Source organism: Natator depressus, chromosome 10 (genome assembly GCF_965152275.1).
Source record: "Natator depressus isolate rNatDep1 chromosome 10, rNatDep2.hap1, whole genome shotgun sequence".
NCBI classification, from domain to species: Eukaryota; Metazoa; Chordata; order Testudines; family Cheloniidae; genus Natator; species Natator depressus.
This window is the reverse complement of record NC_134243.1, coordinates 82,548,299-82,569,828: the sequence shown is the minus strand read 5'-3', so window position 1 is coordinate 82,569,828 and position 21,530 is coordinate 82,548,299. Positions and strand designations below refer to the sequence as shown.

Here is a 21,530-nt window from a genome sequence, read left to right as displayed (position 1 = left end):
GGGGCAGAGGTGGGGTGGGTGTGGGGCCTTCGGGGAAGGGATGGAGTGGGGGTTGGGGCTGAGCGGGGGTTGAGCACCTCCGGGGAAAAGTAGAAGCTGGCTTGGGGGTCTGCGAAAAATTTTAATCAAAATGGGGGTCCTCGGGTTGCTAAAGTTTGAGAACCGCTGCTCTGTAGTAAATTCTCCAGCGTTGTGGTGTGTTCCATGGACAGGGCTGAGAGCCAGAAACTCGTGTCTTCTAATCCCAGCTCAGCTCAATTTACCATGTGCTCTAGGGAAAGTCTCTGAGCCTCGCTGCCTCAGTTTCCCCATTTGTAAAAAGGGGGTAATATTACTTAACCTACCTCTCGGGGTGTGGTGATGGTTGATTAGATAATGTTTGTAAACCACTTGGATGCTGAAAGCGCTGTGCAGTTGTATTATTATTAAGTAGCATTTGTCAGCCCAGTTTGAAATTACTCCAGCAATGAGGCTTCCCCTTCCGGGGGGAGACTGTCCTGCACGTCAACAGATCTCCCTTCTAGGAAATCTGCATTCTTTTGACAAATGATCTATTTTTAAATAAATGCTAATAAGTGTGCAAGAAAGCTATGTCTATTTTCATTAAATCTAAGATTTGATTATTTTTACAAAAATAAAGAGAATATTTTAATGAATATTAAAAGCATCAATGATTTTCTATACAGTTAAGGAAAAAGCAGAAACCTTATTTCAGCTTTTAAGCAGGTTTTTCAATATATTCTGTTTTAAGAGGACTCATGTCATGTATGCAAAAGGCCTTTCAACTGCGTGTCATTTCACGTTGCAGTACCATCACCAAGACGTTACTGTGCGTTATGGAAATGAATAAAAACAACTTGTCACTTTTGTGGTATCTTTTGTGTTGCCTTTTCAATGTTTCTTCCATTAATTTAGTGTTTGTGAAAGATGATCTATTAGCATTTGAAGTTCTTTCCTTTGGAGTTTTGCCATTGAGTTCAATAGGAGCAGGACTGAATCCTTCATCTTTAGACACATACATCACCAGTTTTTTGTAGTGCTTTAACTATATCAGTTTCTAAATTGATATAATTAAAATCCCCTCCAGTGTGGATGCAGTTAAACTGGTTTAAAGGTGCTTATATCAGAATAGCTTATTTCTGTAAATAACCTGAGGAACTAATATTGTTAAAATGATGCAAAAGCTTTGTGTAGACAAGCCCCAAATCCAGGTCATCGCCCCAACGTGTTTACAAAGTAGGACCCAAGTCCTGCAAGATACCCCATGCAGTTGACCCCATGTGGAACCCTACTTATGTCACTGTTACTATTCATGTGCATAAAGCTGAGAACAGGTGTAAGACTTTGCAAGATGAGGGTCATCATTTGAATCAATGGACTGACATCTGCTTACAGTAGCTCTGGATTTAGCCGACAGAATTCAGGTTCCATCTGGTATACACGTGTGCCAGTGGTATGTTACAAAAGCAACTAGTAGTGTGTTGCTGCAAACATGCCCAATAGCTGATTCTACAAAGAACATAGTGATGTGTCTACGAATTTCTGGTCAAAGTCAAACCCAGAGTGTTCATTAAGATGCACCCCTAAGATTATGCAGCATTTTTTAAAAATCAGAGTAAATAATTAAGGTGGGCTGATATGTTCTAAGACCCTGTTTTCAGTTGCTGATAACTTTTCCAAACCTAAGCCATTTGGGCTGAAATTTTCCATGCCGGGAGTCTGCCTCAGGCAAAAGTTTTCTGGAAAATTTCAGATAAAACAGTTAATCCATTTTTCAGAACAAGATTAGGGAAATAGACATGCTCAGAAATCCTTACAACAATTCAGTGGATGATCTCTAGCACTTCCCTTTTTTGAAGAAGAGACGTGACATTTTGCAGGGGGGTTCCCCTGGTGTCGAGGATGGCCAAGGCAACATCCTTATGAACATCCACCCAAATTTGGCCAAGTTATCAGCCTCTGAAAGTCTTTGCACATGCTCAGTAGAGACTTGTTTAAAGTTTGGAATTGGCAGCTAAATTCTCCACATTCTGTCTGCTCTGAGCATGCTCCAGTCCCTCACAGGGTGTACGTCCCAGTCTGGAGCTGTGGGGCCTGAGCAGGATGCCCGGCAATTGCTTTTCCTGGCAGCCAGGGGCTGCTGAGGCAGTAGACATAGGAACTGATTGCAGAGAGGCTGAGGGCAGGCAGAGAAGGCCACACAGGCTGTGTGCACTCTAGAGCAGATCTCTGGTGACCGCTGTAGTGCAGAGGAAATCTTGGGGCAAACTGGGGAAAGGCAAATGTTTAATCAGCAGGCTTGACTGCTGCCCACAGCCCCACCAAGGGGACACAGGAGACAGCCCCTAGAACAGCCGAGAGGCTGCAATAGCAGTCACAGAAGGGTCATGTGCCAGCTCCACGACTGGGATTCAGGTTGGGATGTGGACACTTTCTGCCCCTTTCCCCCCCGTCTCTGCCCAACTTCCCCCAGGAAAACTAGGGTATGCTGGGTGTTGAAAATTGTGCCATATAGTGTATTAGACATGAATCCCTTTGAAGTCCCCTAAAAGCCAGTTCTGAACAGCAACCTTCTGAGTGCCACTATGGGTCCCGTGAATGAATGCCTCACTGGTACACCAGAAAGAATCCCAATGGCTTTCCTCTCTGTGAAATCTCAGGTGGTTGTCAGAGCCTTAATGCAGCAATTCATGATAAATCACGCTTTCAGCATAATGATGTCCTTTATTCACCAACTGCAAACAAAACACTAGTGATGCAAAGGAGTGCAGCTGTAATGTTTTCATAATTGCTTTTGTTTAAAAATTGGATAGCACAATGTTTTTGAGCTGCTGCCATGCGAATTTAATGCTAGGTGGTCTACAAAGTGCTCTTTCAAAGAAACACAAAGGGTGATGTGAGAAGCTATAGTGATGACAATTGGGAGGCTATTTATCAGCTAAGAGTAGTACAGTATTTAGTTAGTACAGTATTTAGCAAAACAGTTAATCACAGAGACAATGTGTCAGATGTGGAAAAATATGTAAAGTCTCCAAATTCAGGCTTTCCCTATTACTTGAGTTTATCTGCTTTGAGAATAGAAATATGCCAATGAAGATGGAAAAGATGGTTTTGTAATTAAATCACAAAAATGAGAGTTGAGAAATTCAGATTTTATCCTTTGGGCTACCACAGACTTCCTCTGTGACCTCAGGCAAATTACACAATCTCTCTGGTCTGGTGGCAACAGCTGCAGTTCCCATCCAGGTTATGCCAGGGCTGAATTTGAGTTCCAGAGTCTGAGGAAGAGCTGTTTGACTAGGACGAAAGGAGATTTGCAAATAACTTAATGAATAAACCAAGCAGCTTTGTGCTACTGTTATTTCTGAATCTGAATCCTTACATGCCATCAGCCATTGTTTAGGGCATGAACAGTTTGGGTCATATTATTAGTTATTTGTGAGTATTCAGGCAGCTGCAGGTTTAGTCTTTGAAATAGTTTGCGACTATAAACATGGAAAGATTTAAAATAGTCTCTAGCTGAACATTTCCCAACCATTTCTATGGCTGAGTTGCTTTGTGGGTCTGTGTGGAAAGCAGAGATTCTGAGCCTCAGATGAATAATCAGTTTTGTACATAAATTTGTCAAATTGTGTATTAGTGTAAAATCCATATTTCCAGGGAGCCACATGTGCACATTAAAAGGCAGAGCTTGACCCAAGGTATGGAAATTACACAGTTACCTGATGAGAACCCCACTTTTCAGATAATATATATACCTGTGTTTCTGTATATAATTTATCTGACATTTCCCATTGTACTGGCTATCATGCCTTTGTATTTTGTATAGCAGGCTTCCTGCGTGAAGAGAATTAACAATTCCAAAAGATTTTGGCTGCTTTTGTGAATTGTCCTTATTTGTTTGAAATTGCCTAACTGCCCAGGGCTAGAGAGAAACTTCCTCTCTTTGTCCACTAAGGGTTATTGCACCTTTCTCTGAAGCAGCTTGTGCTGGGCACTGTCAAGAGGCAGGACACTGGACTAGAGGGACCCTGGGCCAATCTGGTCTGACAAGCCCTATATCCCTAAACCTAGTGCTCAGTTTCCCACAAACACTCCACTCCATCTGTGTCAGATATGAAACATATCCTGTCTGTTCCTCTGTTCCTGCACCTGGGACAGAGATTGAGGGTGTCACAAAAGTGGCTTTATGTGACCTCTGCACACCCTGTCTTTTGAGTCTGCACAGCTTCTGGCGTACGCCAGAGCCGACTCAGAGCTCTCCAAGGCCAGGCTTCACCGTGCACCCTGTCTGCGCGCCAGCGTGGGGAGAGCCGGGTGCTCGGCGCCACGCAGGGACGGGGTGCACAGGGGCAGTGCCTGGCCGGGATGGCGTCCGACTGGGGCCAGGACAAACGCTGCAGGTGGGGGGGTAGGGGATGGAGGTTTCCTGTTAAGCTGAAGGGTGGGGGGCCGGGGACGCTCTGCTGTATCGCAGCCCAGGCTAAGTGACACCCTGATTCCCAGGGCGCTCGTTATCCTCCCCACGGATAACGAGTCAGCAGGGCCCCGGCCTAGGTCACGACCCTGGCCCTAACGGGCTCAGCACTGCCCTCTGAGCAGGCCCTGCCGATCGAGGCTGAGCCCCGTTCACCCCGCGACGCCCCAACAGCAAACCGGCTGGCAGGAAGGGCAATGCCCCAGACGGGGGAGGGGCTGCATCCCCGTTCCAGGGGGGTCGTCAGGGTGGGGAATATGGAATAGCCACCAAACAACCCACCCAGAATGATGTGGTCCAGAACCCCCCGCCAGCTGCAGAATGGAGTGACCTTGACTCCCCCCGCCAGCTGCAGAATGGAGTGACCCTGACACCACCAAACCGCCCCCCCGCTGCAGAATGGAGTGACCCTGACACCACCAACCCCCCCCCCAGCTGCAGAATGGAGTGACCCTGACACCACCAACCCCCCCCCCCAGCTGCAGAATGGAGTGACCCTGACACCACCAAACCGCCCCCCGCTGCAGAATGGAGTGATCCTCACACACACACACACACCCCAGCTGCAGAATGGAGTGATCCTGACACCACCAAACCCCCCCCAGCTGCAGAATGGAGTGATCCTGACCCCCCCCCCCCGCCGCCAGTTGCAGAATGGAGTGATCCTCACACACACACACCCCGGCTAGCTGCAGAATGGAGTGATCCTGACCCACCCCCATGTCCAGAATAAGTTCGCCCTGGAGTCGCGCCAGAACGGACAGTCCCAGTCTTGAAATTAGTTAGCCCCCCCCTCCACTCCAGAATGGAATGGCCCCAAACTTGTGCTTCCCCCCCGCCCTGGAATGGAATCACCCAGAAGGCCCGGCCCGGCCCGGCCTGCGCTGACCGCGCACAACCCTAAAGCGCTGTTGGCCGCTTCCGGGGGGGGAGGGGACGGAACGGAAGCGTTCTATCGTCACTTCCCCCCCGAGTCCTGCAGCCAATGGGGAAGCCGCACTCCGGGGAGGTGGGTTGGCGCCAAATGCGAAGGGAGCGGGGCGCGCGGGGGCCCAGGAGGGGGCCGGCCCGGGCCGCGCGGCTGGGACAGGTGAGGGGGCAGCGGGGCCGGGGCCGGCGCTAACACAGGCACGGTCGGTGGCCGCGGCTCCGGCCGGCCGGTCAGGGCCCCCTCGAGCCTGCTCCCGCTCCTCGCCCTAGCTGGCCCGGGGGCGGCTACCCCTAGAAACGGCCCCAGGCCTGGCTCCAGCGCCTTGGCGGTGGCCCCCGCCTGTCCTACGGGGAGAGGCGCTCGGGGGGCAGGCCGCGGCAGGAGCCCTGCCTTCGAGCCACCGAACGGGGCGGGGAGGCGCCCGGCCGCTCGGGAGGAAAATCATAGACTATCCGGGCTGGAGGGGACCTCAGGAGGTCATCTGGTCCAACCCCCTGCTCAAAGCAGGACCAATCCCCAATTTTTGCCCCAGATCCCTAAATGGCCCCCTCAAGGATTGAACTCAGGACCCTGGGTTTAGCAGGCCAATGCTCAAACCACTGAGCTATCCCTCCCCCCCCCCCCCGCCCAAAAAAAAAAAAAGGCCACGAAGCTTCTGCCTAACTGCAACAGCATGTCCCCAGAGCATCTGCTGTGGCTGCCGTGAAGGATCCCGAAGGCCCCGAGTCTGACAAGGATAGCTTCAGTTGCTGCTAAGCTGACAGGATCCTTGGGGTGAAACATGGCAGCCGTTTGCCAGCGCACGTCACCACAGAACAACAGTTTGGGGCAACGTGTCAGACTCGGAATTCAATTGCATTTTGCTGACCCTGCAGAATGTGATTTGCCCTCCTTTCTGCAGGCTACCACACTGTGGCCCTCTTTGTTATCTGGCGCAGTTCATGATCATGTTCAAACTTTTGATAGTCTTTTAAGGTAGACAAGTCCTCAAACATCACAAAAAGAAAAGGAGGACTTGTGGCACCTTAGAGACTAACAAATTTATCTGAGCATAAGCTACAGCTCACTTCATCGGATGCTGTAGCTCACGAAAGCTTATGCTCAAATAAATTTGTTAGTCTCTAATGTGCCACAAGTACTCCTTTCCTTTTTGCGAATACAGACTAACACGGCTGCTACTCTGAAATCAAACATCACAGGAATTTTCTGTTAATCCACCTGAATTTTTGGTAATCGCAGAACTTGCTCTCCCACTAGCACCTGCTGCATAACCCTAACTTTGAGAGCTATTATGCATGCTGTTTTCAACATCTTCCAGGTCCTCTTGCGTATGCCGCTCTGAATGGTCCATAATATTCTGGTGTGATGACAGTTGCACTTTGGTATTTTGGCACCCTCTTGATTCAGCCACTACCAATAATGGTTTAAGCCTGACTGTTAAGGGTTTCTGTTTTTGAACCTAGTTCATATTAATTCCTGTTCTCAGTTTTAAGCTGCACCATGACTTGAGCCAATTGGTGGTGATGACATTTCCACATAAGAGGTGCTACAGTACCTGAATAGAGAAGCTGATCTTGGAGAGAGGCATTAAATGGGTCCTTCTGCTTATGCCTTTCTAAAAATCCACATATCTTTAAATAAAATAAAATAAAAAGCCTGGATAACCTAAAGCTTCTCTTACACCCTATAATGACAGGTTTCAGAGTAACAGCCGTGTTAGTCTGTATTCGTAAAAAGAAAAAAGAAAAGGAGTACTTGTGGCACCTTAGAGACTAACCAATTTATTTGAGCATGAGCTTTCGTGAGCTACAGCTCACTTCATCGGATGCATAGCATATCGTGGAAACTGGTCTTCTGCAGTTTCCACGATATGCTGTGCATCCGATGAAGTGAGCTGTAGCTCACGAAAGCTCATGCTCAAATAAATTGGTTAGTCTCTAAGGTGCCACAAGTACTCCTTTTCTTTTTTCTTTTTACACCCTATAGTGATTGATACTTTTACAGATAAATGTCTAAACCATTTCAGCTTGGCATAACGGTAACTTTGCTTTATTGGTCACTCACAAGTAATGTCTTGAATCGGAAATGTGCTGTGTAATCACTTACACTTACATAGCACCTTTCATCGTGAAAGATTCCGTAGCACTTTACAATTTAACAAACTTAAATCTACTTTTGTTCACAGAGCTCTGCTTACTTTTAAATTAGCCTACTGGGTATGTCTCTTATATGGTCTTATTTTACTTTAACTCTTTTAACCTTTCCTGTTATGATGATGATAGGATGAATTTTTTGGTCTTATTAGGGAAGCAATGTATATACCATAATCTGTCAAAGATTGTTAGCACCCTTACTGCCCATATTTACACTTGTAATCATCAATGCCCAGTATATCACTCTTCCACAAAAATAGCCTGCAGGTGGCAAAATTTCAAAAAGCCTTCTTAGTTTGAACCCATAGGAGAGTTTGTGTAGCCAGTGATATTCTTAATGTAATATCTTAAATCGTCTTTTTTTTTTTTTTTTTTGGATAGCATGGCTGATCTTCCACAGAACAACCTCCAGAAGCAGCTAGAGCTTCATTCAGCAAAAGGAACTCACAATAAACTAGCTCTTCCAAAACATAAAGCAGCGTAAGTATCAATCTAGTTTGCTGCTCATCATCAAAAGTAACAAAGTAAAGTACCATAGTTGTCAACTTTTGTCAGTTTGGGTTCTGGTCTTTTTTTTTTCTTTACAATTTCTCTGCTGAAAGTTGATGCAGAAAATTAAACAGAGGGCCTACTTCTGGGTTTTTTAAAAAATATTCTTCTGTGTCTCCTAGTAGAATGGATTATGTGGGCTTCCATGGAGTGGCCAAGATAGGCTTCTTGTTTAACTGGCCTGGAAAAACTACACTCACTACAATCAAACTAAAATATAATTTTCTTACTAACTGTATGGAATCCAGACCACTACTTCTGGTGACATGCTGCTTTATGCTACTGAGTATCAAAGTATGAAATATGTTTTTATCAATATTGAAGTAAACTTCTTAACATCTGAGTGATGTTCAAAGCAAAAGTCATGCTACTTAAGGCCAAATGGCCTGATTTTCAGAGGTTCTGTTAGCACCCACAACTTCCATTCTAGTCAGAGGGAGCCTTGTGTGCGCAGCACCTTGTAACACTTGGTTAAAATGACTTAAGATACATAGATTATGATTTATGTCCATAATTATGGCATTTAGGGTGCTTTATCCACATAAAATAAATATTATAATCCATTAAAAGCTAGAATGCCTATGTGTGAGACTGAAATATAGAATTCAGAAAAAATAGCTACCAATAGCTTCTCAGTTATGTTAAATGCACACTTTTGATATTTGATCTGTGTGAAGTGATTTTTGATGTTGATGAAATGTAGCTTTATTTTTGTTTTTCCAAAAGTAAGTAAATTTTACAATGTTAAAAACTCTGAAAAAATACATTTTATTTTGCAGAGGTTTCACTTTCAAAAAGAAAAGTGCTCCAGGTAATGCTGTATCCATAAACTGTTTCAGTGTAACAAAGAGCTCTGCTTTGAAGGAGAAGGACGTTAATACTTTCCAGACTAAATCTGTTGCATCTTTTCCCACATCGAAGGATAAGCAGATAAAAATCAATGACCTCTTTGAGAAGACATCCAAACAGCACGAAATACAACAACTTTGTCCAAACTGGATATCGTTAAATTCTTTTGAATGTTCCCAGCAAGTTTCAAATGATTTACCTCCTAGAAAGGAAGAGAATGTAAGCAAGAAACCAGGTGATTCTGCTTCCCAGAAAGTAGACCACAATTGTTCAGATGACTCCATTATTACTATAGAAGATGACTGGGATGACATAGATGACTTTGATATATCTGGAAAACAAAACTCAAAACCATTGGTTTTGTCCCCCAAAAATCCAATTGTAAAACCCAGCAAGACTCTTCAAATATCCAATTCCTGTACAGTTAGATTATCTAAGGCATCCAGGACTGTGAACAGTGAGCAACGACTGTCAAAACGTCTTTCTGAGAACGATGAAAAATCACTGAATGACAAACAGCCAGCTCTATCAAACAGATCTTTGATTTGTCTTGATGTTTCAGATCCCAAAGATTGTAAAAGACTTTTAGGTGAAGATCTTCAAGAGAAAAAGTTGTCTACAGAAACTATTCTGAGTGACGAAAAAGAAGAAACTCATACAGGTAATGCATTCTCTTAATGTATTTTATATGTAATATTTCAAATAAAATTGGCCTGATGTCATAGTAAACTTAGAGGACTATTTTCAGGTCTACACACTAAGGGTTTGATTCTCAGAAGTGCCTAGCCCTCACCACTCTAACTAAAGTCAAATCAGGGAGCTGAAAATCAGGGTCTAAGTGTGTAGCATATGGATTTTGTTGTAGAAAGTGCCATTAATGATGTTAAGAACATCTGTTTGACAATGGACTTTCACTCCTGGGGAAAAACCAGTAAGCCCTATAATGTACTGTTGGAGAAGGAAGATCTCCTGGAGTAGCATTCAGGAAAAAAAGAGGCACTTGCAGATGCTGCAGTGAAATTAGACTCCCAGTTTTAATTCATTGCAAGTGCTTTCAGTTTCCATTTATAGTTCAGTGTGACTATGGGAAATATTGAGTAATAGAAATTAATCTGTATCACAGCATTTTAATCCATTACATTTAAAAAGTGCATGAAATGGGGAGTTTACTATCTGTTAACTTTGAGCTGTTTCCCGCTTAGCTGCTCATTGTTTGCTTTAGCCTCTAAATAAATTTTAGTCTCTAAGGTGCCACAAGTACTCCTTTTCTTTTTGTGCTTAATGTTTCTTGATTGTTACATAGGGTAGATTCTTATTCTTCATTTTCCTTATGGAAAGGAATAGGTACTTTATCCTTAGACTGTAATATCTTAATGGCATAGTGAATAACGAAAACCACCTCAGCAGTCAAGATGTGATTTCTCACATTTCTGAAGAATCCATATTTTGCTAAAGATACCTCATTTAATTCTCACAATAGGGAGGGCAAGTAATTAGAATAGATATTAGGTCTTGTCTAAACACACATTGTACTGCTTTAAAATGGTACACCTCCCCCCGCCCCCCTCGCTTGCCACTCCCCCCATCCCCCCCAGGCATGGATGCAGTTATATCAGAATAAAGATGCTTTATACTGGTATAACTATTCTCATACAAGAAGGGAAACAGGCTTTACCTGTATATGGTATCTTTATGCTAGTATAACTGTGTCTACACTAAGGGTTGTATTGGTATGACTCTCTCATTTAAAAAAAAAATTGCACACCTAACAAGAAATAGTTATACCAGTGCAAAAAAAGTGTATAGAGTGGGCCTTAGATCAGAAACCTCTTCCGTATACCAGAGATTCCCGAACATTTTTTTTTCTGGCTGAACCCCCGTTTAGAGATTCATGTCCTATGCGTGCACACCCTTTTTCTAAGGGGAGAGGGGTGCCCTGTACTCATGAGGGGTGCCCGGAATCTCCTGGAGGAGTGACGGGGTGAGAAACTCACCATATGGCAGTTGAGGAAGCCGCCTGGTTCCTGCAGTGGTCATTTGGTCTCAGCTGCCTGGACTCAGTTCCTTGCCTGTCAGGAGGGGAGCAGACATCTGCACTCCTTGAGTACTGGCCCCCTGCTGAACAGAGTTCCCTGCTGACCCCAGCCCTTGAGCACAGCTCTATCAGCTTCCCCTGCACAGGCTCTTTCCAGCAGAGGACAGGGCTCTGTGCCCTAGAACTGTGCTGAAGGATTGGGGTCAGCAGGGGCCTCTGACTGGCAGGGAAGGGTCAGTAGTTCAGCTTTCCGCTCCCTGCTCACATAGTCCCTGGTGCTACCCCAGTAGAGGAAGGTAACTGTCCATTGGTGGCTGCTGCAGCTGTGACAGTGGAGCCGCAAGAAAGACAGGAAGCCTGGTCCTGGCAGCTGAGACCACCTGTATAGAGCCCCATCTACTTCCATTTTGTACAGAGTCCCCTGCTGACCCCGGACCTCCAGTGCACCCCTGTCAAGTCTTTGTACCCCTCGATAACCTCTTTGTGTGCCCCACAGTTTGGGAACTTCTACCTTACACTACAAATGAGGGAAGAATACATAAACTCTAAAAATCTATAATACCTAATCCATATTATGGAGATGGCTTCTGTTTATAAGGTTAGTTTTCTAGTTCAGCTAGAGAAGCTGTAACTACTCAGTAATGTTTTGAAGTTTCAGCTCTTGAGAATCATAGAATATCAGGGCTGGAAGGGACCTCAGGAGGTCATCTAGTCCAACCCCCTGCTCAAAGCAGGACCAATCCCCAATCAAATCATCCCAGCCAAGGCTTTGTCAAGCCTGACCTTAAAAACTTCCAAGGAAGGAGATTCTACCACCTCCCTAGGTAACGCATTCCAGTGTTTCACCACCCTCCTCGTGAAAAAGTTTTTCCTAATATCCAACCTAAACCTCCCCCACTGCAACTTGAGACCATTACTCCTTGTCCTGTCCTCTTCTACCACTGAGAATAGTCTAGAACCATCCTCTCTGGAACCACCTCTCAGGTAGTTGAAAGCAGCTATCAAATCCCCCCTCATTCTTCTCTTCTGCAGACTAAACAATCCCAGTTCCCTCAGCCTCTCCCCATAAGTCATGTGTTCCAGACCCCTAATCATTTTTGTTGCCCTTCGCTGGACTCTCTCCAATTTATCCACATCCTTCTTGTAGTGTGGCGCCCAAAACTGGACACAGTACTCCAGATGAGGCCTCACCAATGTCGAATAGAGGGGAACGATCACGTCCCTCGATCTGCTCGCTATGCCCCTACTTATACATCCCAAAATGCCATTGGCCTTCTTGGCAACAAGGGCACACTGCTGACTCATATCCAGCTTCTTGTCCACTGTAACCCCTAGGTCCTTTTCCGCAGAACTGCTGCCTAGCCATTCGGTCCCTAGTCTGTAGCTGTGCATTGGGTTCTTCCGTCCTAAAGTGCAGGATCCTGCACTTATCCTTATTGAACCTCATCAGGTTTCTTTTGGCCCAATCCTCCAATTTGTCTAGGTCCCTCTGTATCCTATCTCTGCCCTCCAGCATATCTACCACTCCTCCCAGTTTAGTATCATCCGCAAATTTTCTGAGAGTGCAATCTACACCATCCTCCAGATCATTTATGAAGATATTGAACAAAACCGGCCCCAGGACCGACCCCTGGGGCACTCCACTTGACACCGGCTGCCAACTAGACATGGAGCCATTGATCACTACCCGTTGAGCCCGACAATCTAGCCAACTTTCTACCCACCTTAGAGTACATTCATCCAGCCCATACTTCTTTAACTTGCTGACAAGAATACTGTGGGAGACCGTGTCAAAAGCTTTGCTAAAGTCAAGAAACAATACATCCACTGCTTTCCCTTCATCCACAGAATCAGTAATCTCATCATAGAAGGTGATTAGATTAGTCAGGCATGACCTTCCCTTGGTGAGAAGACACTTGTACTATAATAAGAAGAATCTGCAAGATGTACGTTATAGAAGTTGTGTTTGAAGAAACACCATTTTTGTCCTTTGTAATGCCCCAGTTTTCTAAGCCACTTATTTAAAATTATTTTGGAGGGATTTGCTTTTTATGCAAAAGAACACTGTTGTGGGAATAGAGTCGTATCATTTATTAAAGTTGAGAAATAATAAACTCCATTTGAAATATATAGAATCCTAGGTAGTAAAGCTTCATTGTTCTTTTTTTCAGTTGCGTCTTTGGTTATTTCCAAAATGAAGAAAAAGTTATAATCTTGCCCAACATCTCTCTCCTGTTTCAGCTCTCAGTAAAAAACAGTATAATGGCCAACAAAAGCTAAATGAGGATGAGAAGAATAGCCATTCATTGAAGGAACTGGCTAAAGGATGGGATGAGACTCCTGATTACACTGGAATTGAGGAGGATGATTACCTAGATTTTATTCCACCCTCTCCAGAGGAAGAAGTGCTTTCTTCCTCATCTTCTATAAAAAACATTAGGTAAAACAAAATTCACTATAGCAAATGTTTATCACTAGGATGGTTTAAGCAGGTTAAAAAAGGATGCTAGTCCTAAAATCTTCACTTGTTAAAATGTTACTGGCTGAATTGACTGGGTGAATGAATAGATCTGAGACCTTGTTTCTTGAATGAATGGCAGTGTAGCAATTGGCAATAATGAGTGTCATGAAATGCAGTCTTCTGTTATGCTCAGAGTGGTGTTAGTTTCACAGGAAGCACCATTTCCACCCTAGCCAAGCCTGTATCAAGGGCCTAATTTGGTTGTGAATTGGGTGGGTGGAAGATGGACTTACTCAATTATTTACTTGGGGTTCACTCGTTTTTGAGAGTTAAGTAGTTTTGTATAATATACATAGTGCATAAAACTGTTATCCTAAGCATGCAAATTAATTTCTCCTCCCATGAAAATAATTTGATTTATTGATATGTGTTTTAATGACTTTTCATTTTAATATTAGTAATATTTTCAAAGAACCTGCTGTAGATGGAAAATTAATGATTGATAACAGTCTGTCAAAACCTGGGAAAATCATCACAAAGCAGCCTACCAGTGGGACCAGTATAGAGCATGCAGGTATAAGAAACACTTCAGCTGAAACATCTATGCATTAAATGTCTCTTGAAGGGTGTGCAATTCCTTTTGTTCTCATGTTCTTCATCTACTGTGCTACAGGAATGAGCATTTGCTACTGGTTAAAGCACAGGACTAGGAGGCAGGAGATTTGGAGTTCCGTTCCTGATTCTATCATTTACTTGCTATGTAACCTTGGGCACATCACTTAGCCAGAATCACTGGACTCTTTTGAGGCCATCTGTTCCTGGGTGCCCTGCCAGGGATATCTTGGGCCTGATTTTCTGAAGTGATGAGCACTCATAAGGTGTCAAACTGAGTTCCCAAAGTGATTGCTCTAGAAAATGTTTCCTCTTAATTTTTAATGCTTGTCGTCCCCCCCACCCTTTTTTTTTTAAACTATGGAGATGATACTCATTTTATAAGGAGCGTTGAGCTAAATTAACATTTGTAAAGAATTTTGCAATTCTTGTATTGAAGGTAAGGTTTTACCATTGGTGCAACATTAAGACTGTAAATTTAAACAGACAGTCCAGGCATATAACAGGTTATGGCTCAGAGTAATATAAACTCTCCCAGGCTTTACATATTTCATATATGAAGTTACACATTCAACATTACTAAAAACATGTGCAATGTGGGTTAGTTAACGGTTCTATTCTGGAAGCCAGACTCTGGGAGACAGAGCTTGATCATATTTTTTTCTTGTGCACCAGCAACAAAACGGTTTGCCAACTTTCAGTTTAAGGGCCAAATTGTGCCCTGGGTTCCACCTGTGCAACTGCATTAAAAACCAGTTCCACGGGCGCAAAAAAAAAAGTACATAGGTATGTGTGTAATATATATAATAGCTTAAAACTTAATGTTGCATGTATAGGAATAGTCTTTTGATTGCTAATAATTACATTGCTTATTTGGTATATTTTAAAGTTGTTTAAACTTTTATACATATTACATTTTTCTTTGTCATTTGGGGAAAATATTGACATCACATAATTAAAACTTTATTAAATGTATACTATATTACTTTGCAGATGAATTCTTAAGTTTGGAACAGCATCTCTTCAGTGTGATGGAGGACATCTGTAAACTAGTAGATTCTATCCCAATACATGAACTTAAATCTTTGTCTTGTGGGAATGACCTTCTTCAACAGAGAAGTCTCAGGTGTGTTTTAATTAGGAGTCTTTAGTACTACTTCTACATTTTTGTGTGCATCAGCATCTTGATTGTATGTTTCAGAGTAGCAGCCGTGTTAATCTGTATTCGCAAAAAGAAAAGGGGTACTTGTGGCACCTTTGTTAGTCTCTAAGGTGCCACAAGTACTCCTTTTCTTTTTTGATTGTATGTGTTTTCTATCAGACTGGTAAGGTGGCAGCTAATATTTTTAAACAAGTTAATATTCCTGAGTAAATGAAATGATCTTTTCAATGGTGTAGAAGTGTTAACTTTTTTTGGATAGAATAATCAGCGATCTGTAAGAACAGAAACTGCCAGACTGAATCAAATTTGAGGTCCAGCTAGTCCATTATCCTTTCTCTGACAGTGCCCAGTACCGGACACATCAGAGGAAGAACCCTTGTGGCAGGCAGAAATGGGATAATCTGCCCTCTGCATTAGGTCTAACCCTGGTTTCTAATAGTTAGAGATTGCCTTAAGTCCTGAAGCATGAGATTTAATATTCCTGCCAACATTTTTGTTAAGATTAACAATTATGACTCTAGATATACTAGTTTTTCCTATAATTGTCTGTCTAATCCTGTTTTTAATCTTGTTGTGCCAATGGTTCTATAGTCTAATTATGCATTGTGTGAAAAGTATTCATTTTATTGGTTTGAAGTTCCCAGTTTTTTTTCTTGTGTTACGAGACAGGAGAATACAAGCTCCCAATCTACCTTTTCTACACCGTTCATTATTTTATATACTTTTATAATGTCCCTTCTTATTCTCCTTTCTAAAGTAAACAATCCCAATCTTTTAAGTCTTTAAGAAATAGATAGGGAAAATAATATAGCTCAAGCATATTATTTTCATTTTCTTCAAATTGAGGCCCATAGTTATTAAACTATTAAAACTATTTCCCCCTCCAACTGTGTTCGAGGATTATCTATTTATAACATTACTTCAGTGGCATGCTGGTAGCAAAACCAAGGATTTAAATCTTTTTGCTAAGACATTCAATTATTTTACTTTTTAATTGAAAGGTTTTTTTTCTTTTTATTTATCATTTCTTAATAATTGAGATTCATAACAAAAGACAAGTTTAAAAAATTATAAAAATAAAGTATCAACAGTTTTTCTTCCATAAAATGTTTTTCCTTTTTCTTAAGATATCTGATAACTACTCAGATCTCAATACTGTATCTTTGATCTCAGAATCTCCAGGGTGCAGGTATAGCAAATGCTTATGCACGTTTAACTTTAAGCATATTTGTAGTCCCTTGACTTCAAGGGGGTTAAACAAGTAAAATTAAACATATATTTGCAGGATTGGGGCCTAAGTTAGTCAGCTAACTCAATCTGATAAAGGTCTGTTGGGTCAGTGTCAGAATGATTAAGCATATTCACAGAATTGTCTTCTATTTTGAGAATCAAGAAAAGCTGTCTATATAATTTACAGTGAGAAAAATACAAATGGAATGCTTTTGGTCTTTAACTTAGTACTGTCAGGAAACAAAACAGAAGCAGAAAAAACAAAATAGTAACAAATTATGTCTTAAGCAGGTATAAGTTTTTTACTTCTGGAAAAAGTGATTTCTAAAAATCCAGAGATTATATAATTTGTTATATCTAACAACCACTCTCACTCTCCCTCCTCCTTCCTCCCTCTCCCAATGGTACTGTTACATTTGCTCTTACCTGGTTTGGATTTAATAATGTCTGTCTCTGTTCAGCCATTGTTACAAATTTAAAACCCAGTAGTCTAATTCAGCAAGATACTCGACAGATTTTTTTGTTTTTTACCCTCTGCCAAGCAATGTAGAATTGCAGAGTAACCTAGAAGTGAGAGAGGTTGTGCAAATAAGAACTTGTTTTCATTTCATCCTCTCTCTGACCAGTAATCCTGACTGTCTAGGAGTCTGGAGAGGTAAGTGGTGGTTCCTGAAGCCAGCCATTGCACTCTCTCTTCTTTTTGTACAGCTGGTTTTACAAATCAGGAAACATTTCATAGAGCAAAATATGGATATGGAAGCTCCTATTAGGCCCTTTAACAAATCATAGCTGCACTTAAAGCTTCTTCAAAGCTGCTTCACTTGTCTGGACCGTTTTTTTGGTTTTGTCCTTGGCTGTTGGAGAATAGGAAATTTCCTAGCTTGTGAAAAGGTTCCCAAACTTTTTTTTGCTAAGCCCCACTTCAGAGATTCATGTCCCATGCACATACCCCTCTTTTCAATGGGGTTATGAGGGAGGAGTATCCTGTAACCATGGGGGGCGGATGGGGTGCTGAAAGGCTGGAGTCAGGAGGGGGCTTCTGTTCCCTTCAGCAGTCAGGCAGTCTTGGCTGCGGGAACCAGCTCCCTGCCTGTGTCACTCCTCACCTGTGCAGGGGAGGTGAACAGGGCAGCACTGAAGGGCCCTGGGATCGGGGGGGAATGGAGAGATGTACCATGTGAGTACTGGCCTCCTGCTGGACGGGGCATCCTTCTGACTCTAGCCTTTGTGTGCGACCCTGCCTGCTTTTCCTGCGCAGGATCTGTCTGGCAGGCCAAGTGGATGGGGCTCTGTACCCTGGAGCTGCACTGAAGGGTCAGGAGGGGGCTTTGTCTGGCAGTGGTGTCAGTAGTCCTGGGGTGTAGCCTTCCGTTCCCTGCTTGCAGAGTCTCTGCCAGCCTCCCCAGCAGAAATGCGTGACTGCTTGTTGGTGGCTGCTACTGGTGTAGCAGTGTGGGAGTGAGGTGGGCGGGGAGCCTGGTCCTGGCAGCTTCAACCACATGCACAGAGCCCTGTCTGCTTTCCCTGCCAGACACAGCCCCCTCCTGACTCCAGCCTTTCAGCATGGGCACCATCAGGTCTTCGTGCCCCCTTGATAACCTTATTGCTCTCCCACAGGGGTCAGCAATAGTTTGGGAACCTCTGCTCTACAATTTTTAAACACCAGAATTCTGGCACAGTTGTGTTAAACTAACTCACTTTATTTGTATATTTTAAGGAAGCCTTATTTTTTCCTGTGGTGGCAGAAGACAAAAGACAATATTTATGAGTGTTGTAGAATTTATGATGTCTTACTACTCTTGTGTTTTGTTTTGTTTTTTTTGTTTTTTCAGGAGAGAACTGTTAGCTAATCATATTGATGCAAATGCAAACAAAAGTGACTTAGGTATGCTCTTTGCCTCAAACTGGAAATCCTATCCTGGGCATGTTACCTCTATGGATTACAGCATTCCTGTTCAGTCAGGTCAAAAGTATAGCTTAAACTCTGAAGGAAACTCATTCAAATTTATGAAAGTTCCCTCTAAACTTTCTGTTGCTGTCGAATGTCAAGGAAACCTTAATATGAGCACCTTCTCTACAACAAAACTTCAGACCCTAGATACCTCAGGTATATCAAATTTTTTGCAGTGTGCTGCCCTGGATACCAACATCACAAAAAATGCAGGACTTTCTTTTTCGAAGATGGATGTCAAAGAAAGAACATCACTCAGCTTTCACTCTGAGATATCCTCTTTCAACAGTAGTTGGTGTGAAAAACCAAGGATGGAAAAGGATGGAAGCTGCCTCTCTTCAGAAATGCCTGTAACAAGCACTACTTTGAAAGTTGAAAATAAAAGTTCTACTAGTATTAATAACATAGGAGAAGATGACAGTTTAGGAGCAAGGGACATAGACTTTGATCTTGATAATTTTGTTCTTGATGATGATTTTGATGAGAGGTGGGATAATCCACTGTATGTTTCAGCAAATGAAAAGACATCTACACCACTATACCAACCTATCAGGGAAGGTCAATGTGCAAAATCATTATTGAAGTCATTTTCGACAGTCAAGGAAACTAGCCCTATATCTAATCCTGTTGTTTCAAAACCAAATATCTTGGTGTCAGCCAAGAACTGCTCAGGTAAATTATACTAATTCTGATTAATTTATCATAGCAAAAATTATATGCTAAAAAGTATTGTGAAGGGTGAATTTAAGTAATTTACGATAGACTGTAAGTATATTTTGTTGTGGAAATTTCTACTGGTGTATTACTAATTGCAACGTCACAATTTCTAGGTAACATGCTCTTTCGTCTAATCAAATCACACTTCACAGCAATGTGTATTCGCAGGGCAGGTTTCTGACTTTTAGCAGCTTCAGCTTTGCAAAATTTGAAACAAATGTATTTATTATAGTAACAATCCTGCAAGCATTAGAACTAGGCAGGTGACTTGGAATTAACTTCGTTATATTGTGCAAGAGAGCATATTTGTATATACATCACTTCTTAAAACAAATCTAATCCTTCTGGTAGGATATAGGTCAGACTATCTGTCCCTTTGTTCGCAGGTGCTATAATGGCTTTCAGCCTTCTTTTTGCCTCTTGAATTCTAGTCTGCAGTGTAATTTAGAGCAGCTTTGAAGTTATGCTAAATATGCTAAATTGCACAAGCCTGTATGTAATGGGACCCTTCCAGACTGTTATACCAACTGGAGCTCAGTATGTTCTGGCCACACCCTCTCCTGAGGCACCATGCTTAAAGATACGGGGTGTAGTGGAGCCATTCTGTTCGCTCTATGCCACCTGGGAAGCCCCCTTATGTTGCGAACACTCCTCAAGGACTGCTTCCTTTCTTTTACAGCTCCTTTGTGCTACAAGAACACTGAGGGCTGGAGTGTTCTGCAGAAGTTGACTCACTGTTTTTGATGTGGAAGAATTTAAATTAAACAGGTTTTTGTCTGTAGTCTACAAACTCATCCAAATTATTGGACCTTCATCATGGGAGAATAATTTTAAAACATAACCAACCTTGACCAGGCTTATCTAAAAAGAGGAATTCATTGTTGCCTAATCTGGCAGTTTGCATCCTTCTGTGCTGTCATATCTACTTACTAAATCCTGTTCCGCTGATTTTTAAAACAGCCCCTTTAAAAATGAACACCACAAATGTATGCAATTTTGAAAAAGGTGTCTAACAGAATAAGGTTATGCATTTCATATAATGGGTCACTGATATAGTGCTTTTCATTTACTGAAATCCAAACAGTACCCAAATGTGGATGTAAGTGCTACAGAGTTCAAAATCTACTCTCTTGACTATCTTGAGCGCTATATGCATGCATTTTTCTTTAGATAATTCATGTTTTTGTAGTGATGAACAGTTAAGTGGTGTATTAGTCATCTGCGTTACACTTAAAGCAAAACAGTTTTTGTTTTATATTGTAAAACATGTCCAGTGGAACCTGAAGTCAACCTTGGAATTAGCTGAACTTTTAGGTCACTAGGTTACACAGTCCTTGTTTGACAGAAGAATCTTCATTTGTATATTAGCCACTTTTGAAATGATCTGTATTGTTTTATAAATGCAAACAGAAGCATAATGAGAATTTGCTAAATTGCACTGATTTAAAATGTTCCCTAACTTACACACACATCCCCATTTAAGTAAAATTTTATAACTTGGGTCTTAATTTGTGCTGCTTTAGCAACTGCAAAAAGAATTAAAGGTGTCCGTGTCCTCCCCCCCCCAGTTTGGGGCTACAGTTTTTTCATAACTAACACACACATCGAAATTGTTTTGTATGTGGTCATAAAATGTCTAAAAGTAAACTCTAATCCTGATGCTTTGCTCTGAGAATCACCTGGATCCTCTGCAGGGTTTGGTTCTATGTGGAGTGTAAAATAGTCAGATACAGAGAAATCTTACTGTTTTATTGGTAACCAATTACGATGCTAATTTTAATAGGCTTTCCTTTTCTGCTAGACCCACCGCTGAAAAAATCACCATCCGAAAATCCAGCACTAGCACGCTTCAGAGGCTTTACGTTTTCCCATTCTAAAGATATGATGAAGATATTTCACAAAAAATTTGGTCTGCACCATTTTCGAACAAATCAGCTGGAGGCCATCAATGCTTCTCTGCTGGGTGAAGATTGTTTTATCTTAATGCCCACTGGTACGTATCTATGTACATCAGCCAACTGGAAACTGTCAGTGGTGTATGACATCTTGCACAAACTTCTGATAAGTAGATCAGAAGCTATAGAGATTAATACAGATTCAGTTCCTATAGGAAGACTAACAGAATTTGTGGTAAGCTTAATAAATTCCCTACATTTGGGGAAGTGATAACACATTACTATGCTCCCAGAATCTGTTGGCTGTAGGATTCCTGATATCTCACTAACCCTGGAATTTATTTAGCCTTTGTCTTTAGTATTTAAAGGGAAGGTGATTAAAGCTCTGATTTCTGTAATAATCCACATGGGAACTCTATGAGATTGTAGGTTATAGAATATCTTACAATAGTTGCATTTAAAGACTTCAGAACAGTTGAGATATGTCAATGTAATTTTAAAGTTACCT

The 21,530-nt window shown here is 42.2% G+C and overlaps 1 protein-coding gene across 1 annotated transcript in view; it reads left to right on the top strand.

The window, feature by feature from the left end:
- Window positions 1-7,941: 7,941 nt before the first annotated feature.
- The window catches only part of BLM (BLM RecQ like helicase), a 33,530-nt gene continuing 19,941 nt past the window's right edge, over window positions 7,942-21,530 (top strand). Inside the window, exons 1-7 of the mRNA XM_074966682.1 lie at window positions 7,942-8,041; window positions 8,890-9,620; window positions 13,236-13,434; window positions 13,914-14,029; window positions 15,061-15,193; window positions 18,292-19,082; window positions 20,929-21,120. Of these exons, the coding sequence (XP_074822783.1) occupies window positions 7,944-8,041; window positions 8,890-9,620; window positions 13,236-13,434; window positions 13,914-14,029; window positions 15,061-15,193; window positions 18,292-19,082; window positions 20,929-21,120 (2,260 nt within the window). The 5' untranslated portion in view covers window positions 7,942-7,943. The remainder of the gene's footprint in view (window positions 8,042-8,889; window positions 9,621-13,235; window positions 13,435-13,913; window positions 14,030-15,060; window positions 15,194-18,291; window positions 19,083-20,928; window positions 21,121-21,530) is intronic.